Source organism: Lissotriton helveticus, chromosome 7, assembly GCF_964261635.1.
Source record: "Lissotriton helveticus chromosome 7, aLisHel1.1, whole genome shotgun sequence".
NCBI classification, from domain to species: Eukaryota; Metazoa; Chordata; class Amphibia; order Caudata; family Salamandridae; genus Lissotriton; species Lissotriton helveticus.
In genome coordinates this window covers 1,456,247,881-1,456,263,610 of record NC_136068.1, presented here as the reverse complement: position 1 = coordinate 1,456,263,610, position 15,730 = coordinate 1,456,247,881, and the positions used below count along the sequence as shown (strand labels likewise).

The 15,730-nt window shown below is 42.5% G+C and overlaps 1 protein-coding gene across 1 annotated transcript in view; it reads left to right on the top strand.

Annotated features, from left to right (window-relative positions):
• Window positions 1-15,730, top strand: part of LOC144770362 (uncharacterized protein ZSWIM9-like) — a 396,670-nt gene that overhangs the window by 177,906 nt on the left and 203,034 nt on the right. The window contains exon 4 of the mRNA XM_078654827.1: window positions 8,136-8,194. Coding sequence (XP_078510953.1) covers window positions 8,136-8,194 — 59 coding nt within the window. The remainder of the gene's footprint in view (window positions 1-8,135; window positions 8,195-15,730) is intronic.

The following is a 15,730-nucleotide window of genomic DNA, read 5'->3' as shown; positions in this document are numbered from 1 at the left end:
TGAAATACGTTGAACTCAAACAATATACACAGTCTCCGTAAGGCCGTCACTTTAGTGTTATCCGGGTAAGATCCGGAGTCCTGCTACATTTCATGGTTTCACTCTTTCTTCTCCACAGACCCCACCTGACCTACGGGGTCGCGAATAGGTGAAACCAGGCCAGTGACCCTGTTCCACTCACCGCACTGAGCAGTGGCACTCACTCTTTGCTGTGGTGCACTAGGGAGACTGCCATTACTCTTCACTGCAGCTCCCTTTGGCATACTGGGTCACCAACTTTGATGGCACATGGCTGACTGACCCAATCGGTGCGGCAATACTTGTCTTCACCTCTCTGGCAAATGGGGTCGCAGGTGGCCCGATCGGTGCGGTAGTACTTATCTTTATGGCAGCTCACTCTGGCATATGGGGTTGCCAACTTTGGGCTGCACATGGGCAAACTGCTTGTTTGAGGTGGCCCCCTCTGCCGTACAGGGTCGCCGACTTCGGTGCGCCTGTCCTAGCTCAACTATAATCCTCACACTTCATTTAAGGTTCCACTTGACAGGATCCCCTATGGACCTCGCTCCCTGCGGGCACTCTCCTGCTCTTCACAGGGTCTTCTGGTCTCAGAAGGAAGATACTGGTGATCCAGGCTTCAGGGGAAGTGGTTTTGATTCTGCTGGATGATGTCCACTCACCCAGCTGGGAGACTAACTGACCTTGGTCCTCAGTCCTGATCACAACTGGCAGATGTCTTGTTGGCTTCTCCATGTCAATCTACAGCCATGATTTGACTGCTTGATATAGTATATAAATCTTTATTCGGCTTATTCACAGTGGAAAAACCATAAAAGTACACAAAATATCAAAACACAGTAAAAGTAAACATGTTACATATGTTTCTAATAAAATTCATTTCGCAATTAAAAAGAGAAAAAAAAATTAGTCAAGAAATGTGCAAAGTACCGCTAATGCTCAAACTGACAGGATTTTTAGAGATTCTTTCTGTGTTTCATAATACACTTTAAGAAACTACTAATAAAATAACAGACATTCGGTGTTTCCAACATTTGCAGTCTTAGAAGAGCGGGTCTGCACTGTCTCAGTCCCCAAGATTTTAATATTGGTAAAAGCCAGATCTTTCTATGGGCTTGGTGGTATTTACAAAGTAGGATCACGTGCAGATTCGACTGCATTGATGTACCGTCACAGGGACACGGCGGGAGTGTAGCTTCCCAACAATTTTGTGACGGAAAGGTGACCATTCTAAAGAAAATATTTAGCCTGAATCTTGTAATAAGCATTCTCTCGTAAGTTGATATTTGGAGTTCTAAGTACGGGTGAATGACAAAGGCTATTTGTATCATGTTTGAATGAATCACTGTCGTTTTTGTGGAGTTGGAGGCGAGTCTTAACGATTCCAAATGACATAAAGCTCGGCGTTTAAGATCTTTTTTTGGAATGACCGTTATAGTTGTCGGGTCTGAATAGTAGTTCTCGAAGCCTAAATCAGTAAAAAAGTTCCTGACATATAGGAGCCACTTTATTTTTGCAGAGTTGTCCATATTCATTGCATCTGTGATAATGGCTTGAGTCAGAGCGTTTTTGTTTGATTTCCAAATGCGGCGCCACAACATCAGAGGTTCAATTTTAATTAAATCCTCTAAGTAGGGTATGGCTAGTTCTAGGTGCATTGCGTAGATTGAGGTGCCTTTGGGGGTAGCTAGTAAGAATCTTAAAAAAGTGTTTTCCACCCTTTGAATAGGGCTGACGTCTGTGTACCCCCAGACTCCTGCACCATATGTAGCTATTGCCTGGCATTTGGCATTATAAATCTTGAGAAGCTCTATTGGCGGTCTCTTGCCTAATTTCTGAGAAAAAGTTATTAGTGCTGCAATTGATCTCCTAAATAAAAGTGCCCTGGTGCTCACTGCTTGCTTCCAAGAGAGTTGGTCATCTATCATAACCCCCAAGTAGGGATAATGTGGAGTAGATTCAAGCTTTTGATTATTAAGGACTATAGGATAGGTTCTTTTTCGGTGTCTGCCAACTGTCATTACGAACGTTTTTTTTACGTTCACCTTTAGATCTAAGTTGCCCATGAAGGACGTGTATCTGTTCACTGCTTTTTGGAGCTCTTTGGGTGTTCGTGCTAAGATGACGGCGTCATCCGCGTAGAGCAGGGCTGGGATCAGGCGACGGTTTATGCGTGGGAGGTCCTGGGCCCCCCCCCAACATCTCCCCCTCCAACCCATTGGTGTAGAGTGAGAAGAGGAAGGGGGCCAGGACGCATCCCTGCCTGACCCCACGCCCTACGCTAAACGGAGACGTCAGCTCGCCATTGACGCCAAAGCGTACTCTGGCTGTGGCCCCAGTGTAGAGCTCTTTGAGAAAATCTAAAAGGGGTGGATCTATTCCCAATTGAGCTAAGACCCTCCACAGCTTTCTGTGCGACACGCAGTCGAAAGCTGCGGAGAGGTCAACAAAGGCCATATATATCTTGGTGGGAATGGCCTGTGTGTATTTCCCCATTATTAGAGTAAGATTGAGGACCTGCTCTAGGGTACCAAATCCTTCTCGGAATCCAAATTGGATATCCGAAATTATGCCCCGGTCCTCGGTCCACTGCTGGAGGCGCTCTAAAATCACTCTCCCCACTACTTTCCCGAGCGAATCCAGCAGTGATATGGGCCGGTAGCATTTTACATCTTGTCGGTCTCCCTTTTTAAAAATGGGAACCATTATTGATTTTGTCCAAGATGTTAGGATTCCCTCGCTTGCTGCTGCTGTACATACTCTGGTTAGGATGGGGGCCCAGAGGTCTTGGTTACTTTTAAAAAGGTCCACTGGGACCCCGTCGGGTCCTGGTGCCTTGCCTGTTTTACTACTCTGTAGGGCGTCTATAAGGTCTGAAATATCAAAAGGGACCAGAATAGGGTAGTTTGCCTTGGGAAGGGGGGATTCTGTTGGGAGGGTATTCTTGAAAATTTCCTCAAAGTGCGAAACCCAGGTATTTTCGTCGATAGCGACTTCTATTTTTGGGGTATCTCTTTCTGTGAGATATGGGGTTCTGACCGTACGCCAGAAAAGCTCGCTATTTTGTGAGACTGCACCATGGTGGAGATCATCCCATAACTTTTGCTTTAGTTGGGCAGTTCTCAGCTTTCTTTCCCCTGTATATTGTCGCCTGAGCAACTGGATCTGAGCCGCATCGCGTGGATTGTTTTTGAGTGCGGATTTCAACTTTGATAGAGCCGCTGTGCAGTTATGATTAAACCACTTTGGTTTTGTAGGGCGGTTTGTTTTAGGTTTTGTGGTGAGTAAGTCTTTTATAGCATCTAGTATTAGGTTAAAATTTCTCAAGACTTCTTTATGGCTAGTTGTCAGATCCAGGCATTTCATTATATTTGGGTAGGACCGCGTTATTAGTTTTTTCATTATATCGGATGGGTTAATTTTAGCCCATCTGATTGTTAGTCCATTCCGTTTACTAATGTCAATCTTGTTCTGCCTGAGAGTGGTCGCCATCTCTAATTTATGAGAGAGGTTGGCAGGCATGGACATTGTTAATATTAGGGCTGCGTGATCACTAAAGGGAGTGACAATGACTTCAAAGTTTTTAAATTTCGGCGTTAGGGTTTGAGAAAGAAATATAAAATCTACTGTTGTCTTGTGTCCTCTACCCACATAGGTCGGTATAAATTCATTTGGGTCTGCTTTTATATGATTGGCAATCTGGAGATCCAGATCTGATAGGGCGATGTTTATTATATTTCCTAATTTAGAGTGTGCAAGGTGTGCTAGTGGAACGTTAAAGTCATCTACGATCCCACAACACATTAAATTGGGAGCTGTGCAGGGATGGAGGTTAAAATCGCCTCCCCAAATTAATTGGGTTGCTTTGTCTGCAGGGCTCTGATGGAGTACGTGTTTTAATTTATCGGTTATGGTGGTGAGGAGGATTATAAAGTTATCTTCCGATAAATTATTATATGTGTTGGTCAGAATAATGATGTCTTTGTTTGAAGAGGTAAGTGATAGGATTTGATGATTATCGTCCTGAGAAAGTGTGGCCACTTTATTGAGAGGTAGGGAATTTGAAATATATATTGCTAGCCCACCTTTTGGTCTGCCCATTGTACTAGTTAGGGCCGGGACATTGTAAGTTTTATAGCCTTGTAGATGATGTTCTTCTACGGACCATGTCTCCTGGAGACAAATTATTTGGTATGGGGCTAAAAACTTCTGCGCAGAGCCATCCTCGATTTTATTTCGGAGGCCCGCGATGTTCCAATAAGATACTATGAGGGATGAAGCATCATCGGCCGATTCTACTTCTGGGGTTATCGTGTCCTTGTCACTGGTAAGTGGGGCGATGGTATTAGGCTGCGAAGAGGGAGATAGTTGGGTGTCGATGGGAGGAACTACCGTTGATGGTCAGTCGACCATTTCTAGGCCGCTGAACCTATTGCTTAGTGGGATGTTTTGCCATGGGTCCCATCGTGATTGCTCTCTATGTGGAGGCCAGTGTGTATGAGGTCTTCTATCGTCCCACCTTCCTCCCTGGCGGCGTTGTCTCACTGGGTGCCAGGAATAGTCTGGCTCGTATTGATTATGGGGGGCATTATAACTGATGTTTGGAAAGTCGTCCTGCCTTGAAAATGGGACGGACCAAGGGGGCTCTTGATCCTGTGTATAGCTGTCTACCTGCCTGAAAGGATAAAAGAAGGGGAGGGACTTGACCTTAATTCCTCCGTTTGGGGTGATGTCTTCCCAGGCACAGACATAATCCACTATTTGGGATCCTCGAATGTGATTGCGATACAGTCCCCGGAAATGGTTTTTCGGGTATTGCCCACCCATGGGACCCTGGCTACAGATCTAATTCTTCCGCGCCAAGAGGATGGAATTGGGCGGTTGGTCTGGAGCCAGTGCTGAACTTTATTTTTTAGGGACCAGATCGGTTCTGGGGTAGAGTCTATTAGTTCTGGCACTCCAGCCATGACTGCCACATAGGGTGAGGCCTCTGGAGGGAAATCTGCTGGGAATCTTGGCGGGCCAGGATTCCCCGCAGTGTTTCTCTTGGGCCTGCCCGCAGGTGTTTTTGGTGGTACAGGTGGAGGGGGTAAAGTTTTTATTGTTGCGTTATGCGTGGTATTCCCTGTGGTTTTATTGGCTGTACTACTCGATGCCGTCGCAATTGCGGCAGTAGCGGCGGGTACAGCTGTGGCAGGCACAGCTGGGGAAGTCGGAACGGTGGTCTGTTGTAGGTTGCTAGTAGAGCTTTGGGCTACTACAGTTTTTGTTATTTTAGTTTGAATTAAGGTGTTTTTATTGGTCGGAAGATTTGGAGTAATTATCTGGAGGTTCTTTTGTTGTGGATTAGGTAAGGATGGTTTAGGAATTGATGCATTGGTGCTTACTGAATTTTTGCTATTGTTTTGTAATGATTTTTGAGGACATGGTGGTAGAAATGGTTGCTGATTTTTTAGATTTTTTAGAAGCTCAGAGATTTGCGATTCCAGGGTTCCTAGCCGATGTTCTAAGGGTTGTAGGACTGCTTGATGGTTGACTATTTGGGAGACACCAACTCCCCTTTTTATAATCCATTTCCTGACACAGATGTGATTTAGTGTCTCTGTTTTTGAAGTTGATGTTAATGTTGTTGCTTCTTCTGAAGTGTCCCCTCCTCCTGTTCTGTCCTTTATATAGGAAGCTGAAGCAACACCAAGTTTAATAGCCCACACCACAGGCCCTGGGAGTGATTTTAGGATCACATCTGTGTGTCAGACACACTGATATGTGCCTAACAAAAGTTTACAAAGTCCCCAGCCCTTCTCTTTATGATATTTGTCTCTGCTGTGTGTTCCTTATCCGCTCCATCATCTTCCTGAGATGTACCCATGCCCATGGACCTTTCCAGAATCAAAGTTCATGGGAGAGCCTGGCTCTCCCGTCCTCTAGTGTGTGTCTCACCAAGCTCTCACGAATGTAGCACTCTTCAAATCTGTCTAGGAGGGCTCTTCCACCTCCACATGCTTTTACTGGGCTCTGGGTTTCCGCAATGGAACGCACAGGTCTCCATGTATTCAACCACTCACAGGCACACATACATCACAGCACATACACCGAACTCACTTGTGCTGTACAGCGCTACATGCTAATATAATAATATAGGGCGAGTTGAGCACACAGCAGCGGAACTTTACAGGAGTGGGAAGATGGACCCCACTCCAGTGACACCAATGAAAAAGGCCTGTTCGCTCTACTGATTATTATGACCGAAACATGGTGTGCTACCACCAACGTCCTGGTGCTTCTTAACACTTAGTAAGGGCATTAGCCATTTATCCCATTTAGGGTAGCGCTTGGGATGAGACAGGCCTAGGACATGGTGCACACACATGATCTGTGTTTGCCCATGACTAAAAATCGGTACCAAGGATCTAGATATCTTTGCAACTGGGGCACTCAGGACAGGGATGCACGTCAGTCACCACGTAGAGGACTTTTCCCACCTAACAACCCTTATTGACCTTTCTAGGCTTTATAGTGACCACCCCTGGCATAATAGTGTCCCTATCACTAGTGGTAAGTAGTTTGTGCTTTACAAATACTGCATACATAAATGCATACATACCTCATCACCCTTATTATGGACATTCTCTTTGTACATAGTTTCCTCCGATTCCCACTAGTCATCCTGGTGAAATGTGGTCTTCTAATATATTTGATGGTTACCTCTGGCATATGATGGGCGTCTCTGGCTGGTGATTGTGATGCAAAGCAGGTTCTGTCCTTGTGGGTCAGTAGAACATGCAATTGATTAATGAAAATCATTATGTGGTATCTGTGGACCGAGCTTGTGGATTTAGTAAAATTAAAGTTGGGTGATCAAAAGTTACTTTTAATTAGGAGAAAATTAATTCATTTCCATAATCTACTTTGCACTGTTGTTTAAGTGATAAATTAGACTTCAGGCATGTTTTCATGTCATTATCATCAGTATTGATAAGGGAACCACAGCCTGGAAAATAATTTAAACTTTGGATCAATGGGTTGTCTGAACTTGTAATTTCTCCTTAACTTGACCTGTTGCTCTTGTTTTGGAGCCTGCCAGACCTGTCTATTTTGAAAGATGCCCCCCAGGTACCCGATGATAAGTGTCTACAGCAGGCTCCTAATGAGCTCCAAAAAACGTTTGCAATGTTTGTGGTAATCAAACATAGTAATGCAAAGGCACTTCAAGCAACAGAACATTTAAAAACGAAAGTTCAGTTGTTGGTTAACACAAAAATCCCATCTATTTAGATGATATATGAAGAATAAATTGTAATTCCCAAAGTGCTCAGTGCAGAAGGTGATCACATTGTATTTATACATACAGCTGACTGAAGTATCTGGGTGCCTGCTAATACCTGATTTCATGTTTTTAAAGTGATGTAAGCTGTAGAGGAAATATCCTCTATCAAGTACGGTGAAACAGCAATTTTTTGTTCTCAATCACCAGTTATTGACATTGTTTCAACACCGTCATAATTCTACGGTCATCATCAGGACATATTTAGTTAAGACTGGCCACATAAATGGGAGACAGTGTTGTACTACATATCCACAGTCCCAAGGTGCAAAATAGAAGATAGAAGGATAAATCAGGAAGTGCAAAGCGTTGAGCTGCCAAATTAATGTGACCCAGCAGCCAATTCAAATTCAGCATTTAAATAGAAAGGGCTGCAATAAAAGTTATACGTCTTTTTTTAAATAAAAGATAACTTATGCAACTAGGAGTACATTGGGCAACAGGGATTTAAGAAATCTTGCCAAATTCAGTAGTCTGTTGATCTCATCGTACACATAGTGATGCAGTAATCTTTGCCAGAAGTGACATAAGCCATTGTACTGCTTCCTGTTCACAAGCTCATTTTATCCTTTAGATTTGGTTTTGTCACTTTTATCCCTTTAGTCTTTGCAGTCCCTGACTTTGTGTCCCCTAGTACTCTGACAGCTTCAAGCCTACTTTGGGGTTTTGAAATAGGATGCTTGGAGCTACTTGGCCACTGATATTTTATTAGGCATGATTCTCTTACACATGTGGAATTAAACAGTTGGCATTTGCTCGTGCATTACTTATTTTTTCTTTATCATTTGGACAGGAAAATTTTTAAGTCTGAAGCTGAGCCTCCAAGCATGCTGGATATCTTAGAGGGGGAAGGTAAGTCTGTGTTGCTCATTTCTTGAATGGTTGTAGTTAATTAGACTCGATGTATGGTTGGATTGGTGTGTTTGTAACGTTTGGCTTCAAAGCCAGCACCAGTTTCCCGCAAGATCCTTCTCTACACCTTTTGAACAATCTTTGTCTGTTTTTCTAATAGTGAATTGTATTGCAGTTGAACAGGATATCAAAAATGTCATTTGCACCAGATCATTAACATAAGAGTGTGTAGATACATTGACAACACAAATTCCATGTGCAGGATGTAATGACAACCAAAGCACCCCTCCACCCGCTACAGAACACCATTATGGCTCAGTTTAAAATGTGAAGAACATGGTCTGTCTGTCTTTTTATCCAGTCGCAAAATTCAAGATTTCTATTTGTACTCAAAAGGAGTCATTGAAAAAATATACCACTCTTAGGGGTGGAGGGTAGTTGATCAAGTGTTCCATGTGAATCAGTTGCTGAATAAGAGTTCCATGCATAACTGAAGTGCCTAATCGTATTGTTGAGATGTTGCAGAAGCTTCTCTAAAGTGAGCAGGCATAGTATGCATTGATCACAGTTTTTATTTTCTTCCAATAGCTTGCTTAAAGCTTGTTGGCCACTGCCAGCATTTATGCAATCAACAGTCTATCCGCTTTGTTCAAACCTTTGGCGCTCGTACAACACCGCCTCGGTACATGTCCGGTGGTGCTGAAATGAAATGAAATGAAATTAATGAAATGAAATGAAATGAAATGCAGCACGTGGGGTTTTTAGTAATTCAGAAAAGGGGAAGGCGCACTACCTGGTGTGAACGTTTAGTGTGTATCCTAAGCTAGGTTGTGGTGTGGTGCGGAAGGGCGAACGGAAAGGACTCCTTAACCGTTCCAAAGTAGGTCTGTCACCAAACCTACGGGACAATATAAGACAGCAAAAGCCCTCGCACACAACAAACAAGGTATATGAACAGTAATTATGCAGTATATGACAATATATGTATAAAGCCAAATAACACGACAGTTGCAGTTTCGTTCAGTTTCTTGGAAGATGTATATATGTTTATTGGTTCCACAACCAGCCGACACGTGTTTCGTCGCGTGGGAACAACTCACTACGACTCCTCAGGGCTTAAGATACAACCTACATTCATGTAGGTCTGGAGTGAAATTTCTGCCGATTTAGATCGCATAAAGGATTGTTAATCCTATTCGTCACAGCCGTGCGAGTATCTTGAGGGAAAGGAAGACGCGCAATACTAAAGACGTTTAAGGAGGTTCCAAGTGTGGTTGCAACTTCCGTCAATCGAAGTAATGATTTTGTACGGTATATTTACATCTTCAGAGTGGTATATTCTTAGGAATATAGTAATGAATGATACACGGGATCTGAGTACTGTATCGGCCGTGCTTAATAAGTGTGCTTATTAAGCCCAAAGACTGGGAGGGGATCCACAAACAGTTTCCAATTCGCGTGGGTGCAGCATGAATCGGGAAGTATCATCAGCGTGGCATCCCTCCTCCTTTAGTTCCCGGTCGCCGTTTTCCAACAATCGTGTTATTTGGCTTTATACATATATTGTCATTTACTGCATAATTACTGTTGATATACCTTGTTTGTTGTGTGGGAGGGCTTTTGCTGTCTTATGAAATGAAATGAAGATTTATAAAGCGCAGTGGTTACCCTGAGGCGTCCCAGGCGTCCTGCTCTGGACGAAAGAATCCCATCATCTTTTTAATGTGCCTTATCACCTTGATAAGAACTCTTTTATATGTATGCAAACAAATTAACATTGCCGTTTCACTCCTGTATCACCAGCACTGGTCGGTAGCTTGACAAGTATCATTGAAACATAAGCTTTTATGCCACACTTGTTTGTACAACATTCAAATATGTTTTATAGATATCTGTCCAGAGATCAACTTATTACACCTGTATGATCTTTCTTTCCATTAGTCTCTGCTATTGCTTCTGACATTTCCAATATCCATCCTTCCTCCCTCACTTAAGACTCCATAGAGATGGTAGATTAATCCTCTTGATTACCTTTAAACCCTGGCTAACTTGCTGGCTGCAGCAACTGGTCAAATAGCAAGCTGTATATTTGGAGGTTCTAGGTCCCAATAACGAATCTGCAAGTAGTGTTAACTTTCATGTTTCATTAAATCAAAGTCCTTTTGCAAGTATCGAAGAACTTGGTTTAGACATAATTAATTTGACCCCCTTGCACCCCCCCCCTTTTTTCAAAACCTGTTCCTACTGTAGTGGAGTTGGGGTAGGGGGACAGAGGTGGTAAGACACATTTTAACAAATAATTTGCCCCATACTTTTAGAACTAATCTAGTAGGAGTAGAGAGGTATAAATTCTTCAGACATGGGCTTTTCAACAGTAGGCTTAAGTCCAGCAAGGCTGTCTCCACTATGGCCTTTATTTCCAACCATCTCTTTTCTGACTCTATAACTGACCATTCTATGAAGATTCCTCAATGAAAAGCCTATTCATGCCTCAGAATATTTTGATAAGCCCCACGAGAAGCCTATTAGGAGTATTTGCTCTATGCCTGCCTTGGAAAAATTGAGCAGTAAGAGCTACATGTTCAAGAGTTCTTCTGTGAGAATAGACTACAAACAAATATAGAAGACTTAACACAATTATTCCTCTTTACTACGTTAGTCCTTCCAGTCCAAGAGATGTACAGCGAGTTTCATCTTTTTGAGATCTGCTGCTATGCACTCTTTGAGTACTATGCTGTTTGCAGAGTTCCACGCTTCCAGTAATTTCATCCTATTGACAGCCAAATATTTCATGAATTTTGTCTCCCACTTAAATGGTATTTAGCACTGTAGATCCTGTTTCCTTTCTGGAGCTATAGAAAAGCTAAATATCTTAGGTTTGTTCATGTTAACCTTGAAACCAGAGACAAGTTTGAATTTTCCCTGAACCCCAGGAACTGCTGGGATAAAGTTCTTGTTCTATCATGATCAGTAAGATGTCTTCTACAGATAAGCACAGTTTATGCTTACGTGGGCAAAATTGTATCATTTTATGTCTATATGTCTATAGCCAGAGTTTCTAAAGCGAGTACAAATAAAGGAGAAAGGGGTCTGCCTTGCTATGTACCCATCTTTAACAGAACCTTCTTGGATTTTCGACCATTCACCCTAATCTTTGCTTCAGGTGCTTTTTAGCTCACCATTAACCAAAGCTTTATTTAAGGCCCAAGATCAAGTTATTCTATTATGATTTCTAAAAACTTCCAACTGTTTTTCAGTATCTAGGGTCTTTGTGAGTGCTGGGACTAGAGTCCTCCTCCACCCATCTGTCATGTCATATATACTGCTCGCCTAATGATATCGGATGCCTGTCAGTTGCGGATGAAACCAAGTGCTCTGCTACTGTTAAATATCAAATTATTTTGTGTAGTCTATTTGTGAGACTTTATATTCATTTTAACTATACTATCAATCGGTAAGGTGTGCACAGTTGTGGGTCCTTGCTCTTTTTGGGTACTAGAGACACATCTGCTTTCCTGTGAAAAGGTGTTAAAGAATGCCGTCAAGGGATTGCCCAGACTAGCCAGGATTGTCTGATAGTCAGCTGTAAAGCCATCCGACCCCAGTGTTTTATTTGGAAGCAAAGCTTGTACTGTGTTCTGAACTTCATTTAAACCTATACATTTTTCAAATTCAATGGCTTGCTGTTAGATGAAGCATGGAATCTGCGATAAGTATTGGGGCAATGCTGCTCTGCTTCTGACACCTCTTAGAATAGCTCTTGGTAGAAGAGGCACAACAGGTCCCAGGTCTGTGCCTCCTTCTTGACTTTGCCACCATCACACATTTGAGGGGGGGTAATAAACTATTAATTGTTTCAGCTACAGTCAAAAGCACAGCCAAACATCACATCAGAATGTGTTCTTAGTCCATAAAAGCAAATCTTCTATTCTTAAGTTCTCTATTGATGCATGTCCTAGCCACCCAATAGGCAAGTCTCCAACAGTGGTTGAGTTGGCTAAAGCACATTTGTTACCCAAATATTGGGTTGTGATTGATGCAAGAGTCCTCATCACGCTTTAGCATGACTAACACACCTAGTAAGGAACCTAGGTGACCAGTCCATTGTATCTACAAAAATGTAAGTTGGTATCCCAAAGTTAGTATCAAATAGACTTTAGCCTTCTCAACCACTAATGAAGCACTTGATAATGTACATGTTCGTTACCTTGATACCCCCTTACATGTCTGTATACTCAACAGATTACCTATCACTTACCTGATGCAAAGGTACTCTGGTAGACATATTCTCTTTCAGGGGATCCTCATCAATAGTCATAAGCATTAGAAAATTCCCACCCATGCGCGGGACCCCGGAAACACTATATTATATGTGCCCCACATATATATACCTATATATATATATATATATATATATATATATATATATATATATATATATATATATATATATATTCACTGAAAAAACCATAGGTTATAGACCATATATAGTTAGGAATTAGCATTTACAAAACCTTGAAAATTCACTGAAAAAACCATAGGTTATAGACCATATATAGTTAGGAATTAGCATTTAAAAAACCTTATTTTACTCACACAAAACCATTGAAATTCCATATATAGTTAGTTGCACTAACTATATATCGCGCACCCGCAATCCACTGCTGATGATGTCACATATTACATCATTCATGACATGGTCAGTGACATCACTGATGACATCACTGATGACAACATCCAGTGATTATGTGTTTCTGTAAAGTTTAAATATGTTTTACATATTGAAGAATGAGTGGATGTATAAGTGTCTGAATGAAGGTTTTAGTAGGTGCGTGATTGACTGTATGAGTGAGTGATTAAATGCGTCTTACTGAATGCACGGGTTAGTGACTAAACTGTCTGAAAGTGTGCATCAGTATCTCTGTTGTTGTGCAAGCTGCTGCATGTGTTGATCAGTAGCTATATAAGTAGCTATATGGGTTATTGATTGGTTGCACAAGTATTTGTATGGGAGACTGAGTGTGTGTATGGCTGGCTGGGAGGTGTGTGACTCTGTGCAGATCAATGTGTACTTGTATCAGTGATTCTATAAGAGAGTAACTATGTGTTAGTATATGTTTCAAAAATGTAAGGTGTTCTGTGTTTAACTGTATAGATGAGAAAATGGAAGTGTGATTGATTCTTTTCAGGACTGACTAGGTGTGTGAGTAACTCCATGAATGAGTGGCAGAGTGTGAGTGTCTGTATAAGTGTATGAGTGCATATGATAGTGTTGTAAAGATGAGTGATTGTATGTATGAATGATTGTATAAGTGAATGTGTGTGTAGACATAGGAATCAGTGAGTGCGTATGTAGTAACTAGTATTGGTGTGTCAATGGTTTCAAAAATGATACTCTCTATTTAACACTGGGTGTAACGGAGGTTATATTACAGTGTGAGGAGATGCATTGTATTATCACATGAATGATATCATCAGTAATGTGATCATTGATGTCAAGTGTGATGTCATCAGTGATGTCATTTAAGATGTCATCAGTGATGTCATCAGTGATGTCACTGACCATGTCATGAATGATGTAATATGTGACATCATCAGCAGTGGATTGCGGGTGCGCGATATATAGTTAGTGCAACTAACTATATATGGAATTTCAATGGTTTTGTGTGAGTAAAATAAGGTTTTTTAAATGCTAATTCCTAACTATATATGGTCTATAACCTATGGTTTTTTCAGTGAATTTTCAAGGTTTTGTAAATGCTAATTCCTAACTATATATGGTCTATAACCTATGGTATTTTCAGTGAATTTCAATGGTTTTTTAATAGCAAATATCATAAGCTGTCGAATGTCAAGTACGTGGTAAGTAAAAACATTTTCGTGTTTATGCACACTGATCTGCTTTGAATGCTGCCCCCCACCCCTCATTTCTATTAGGAGTACTCTCTCTTTGCAGATAGTGAAGGGTAGTTAACGCAGCCCTTTGCCCCCTTTGTAATCCGTCGTGCCTGCTTCTCTCTCCATTTGATTGATTGTTCTCTTTGGTTCATTCTCTATTTACAAACAAGCACAGAGTCAAAATACTCTGTTTAGTCTTTGCAGATAGCGAAAAACCGTGTAAAAAAACAAAAGGAATCGAGCAAAATCAGTAGGCCACTAATGGGATCTCTTTTTGACCTCGCTAAAATAGAAACATTAGGAACAACCTGTTGAAAATAGCAATGCGTATGTACATAAGCGGCGTTCATTTGTGTTCACAGTACCCCTTGTTGATTGTTTGAATCGAGCATTGAATTGTTCGAAGTTGGTTCTCTTAAGGATCTTCTCTGCCTGCAAACGAGGAAGAATAGGAATATTCTCTCTCCCTTTGCAGATAGTGAAGGGTAGGTAACGCAAGCCTTTAACACGTCGTACCTATTTCATTCCTCATTGATTGATTGATTGTCCGAACATTGACTGTTTGGGAATTAGTTCTTTTTGGAGGTATTCCCTGTTTGCAAATAAACGTAGGAAAATCTTTGCAAGTAGTGAAAGGGTACGTAATGCGGACCTTTCTCCCCCGTTGTAATCTGTCATGCCTATCTACTCCCCACTGATTGATGCACCTGTTTCACCCGGACCATTTACTAGAGATACGTCATCTGGCCCGACCAGAGAGCACCCCTAGTGAAAAGGACATATGCAATAATAACGAAGTGATCACTGTATCCTGTTAACAGAAACTTTAGCATGAAACAACCTGGAAAGAAAAGAATAGGAAATCGAAAATCAGTAGGCCACTGATGAACATGAACTTTTATTAAACAACGAACAAAGAAACGATAACATAACGTAATGATAAAACCTATTAATGTCCTAGAAACAAGAAAACGTTCGAAATATGCCAGTGGTGAGAGACCAGAAAAACAGTAAGAGAAACCAAATCACCCCTCGCTGTCCCACCGCCTGCCATGCCAAAAAAATCGATAGACTAGGGAAAATGCAAGTCAGTAGAACATCCGCCCCCCCTCTGGAAACTTCCAAGGTGGGGCAGGGTTCCGGCTACGCCCAGCCGGGAGCAGCCCATATAAGGCAGGTCCTGCTGCCACGCCTCGGCCAGGAGATCCTAACGTAGGGTGTAGCCGGAGGAGAGGCCGAGACCAGCGGGACCCGGCCAGGGGATTGCCTTTACAACGCTGAACAGTTGCAGGGGGGGGAATGTCTCCTCGACCCTCCCCTCTCTCTCCCAGTCCGGCCGCGGTGGCCCTTGAGAGTTGCAGGTAGTCCCGCCACATGCTCTTCCGGTCCGGCCACCAACGGTCGGGGGGCCGAGGCCGACGGGATCCGGCTGCAGCCAATAAACCAAGAAACCCGTTCATGGGGCCAGAGCCAGGGGCGTCCGGCCGACATCTACCGGAAGCCCGGCCCGAAGACGGACGGGACACTTCTTCTTTCTTGTATAATTGCTGCAACAACCCTGGGGGGGGATGTCTTGCACATGCCTCCGACCCCCCCCCCCCTCTCGTCCTCATCGCCTGGTCCGGCCATAACAAATCT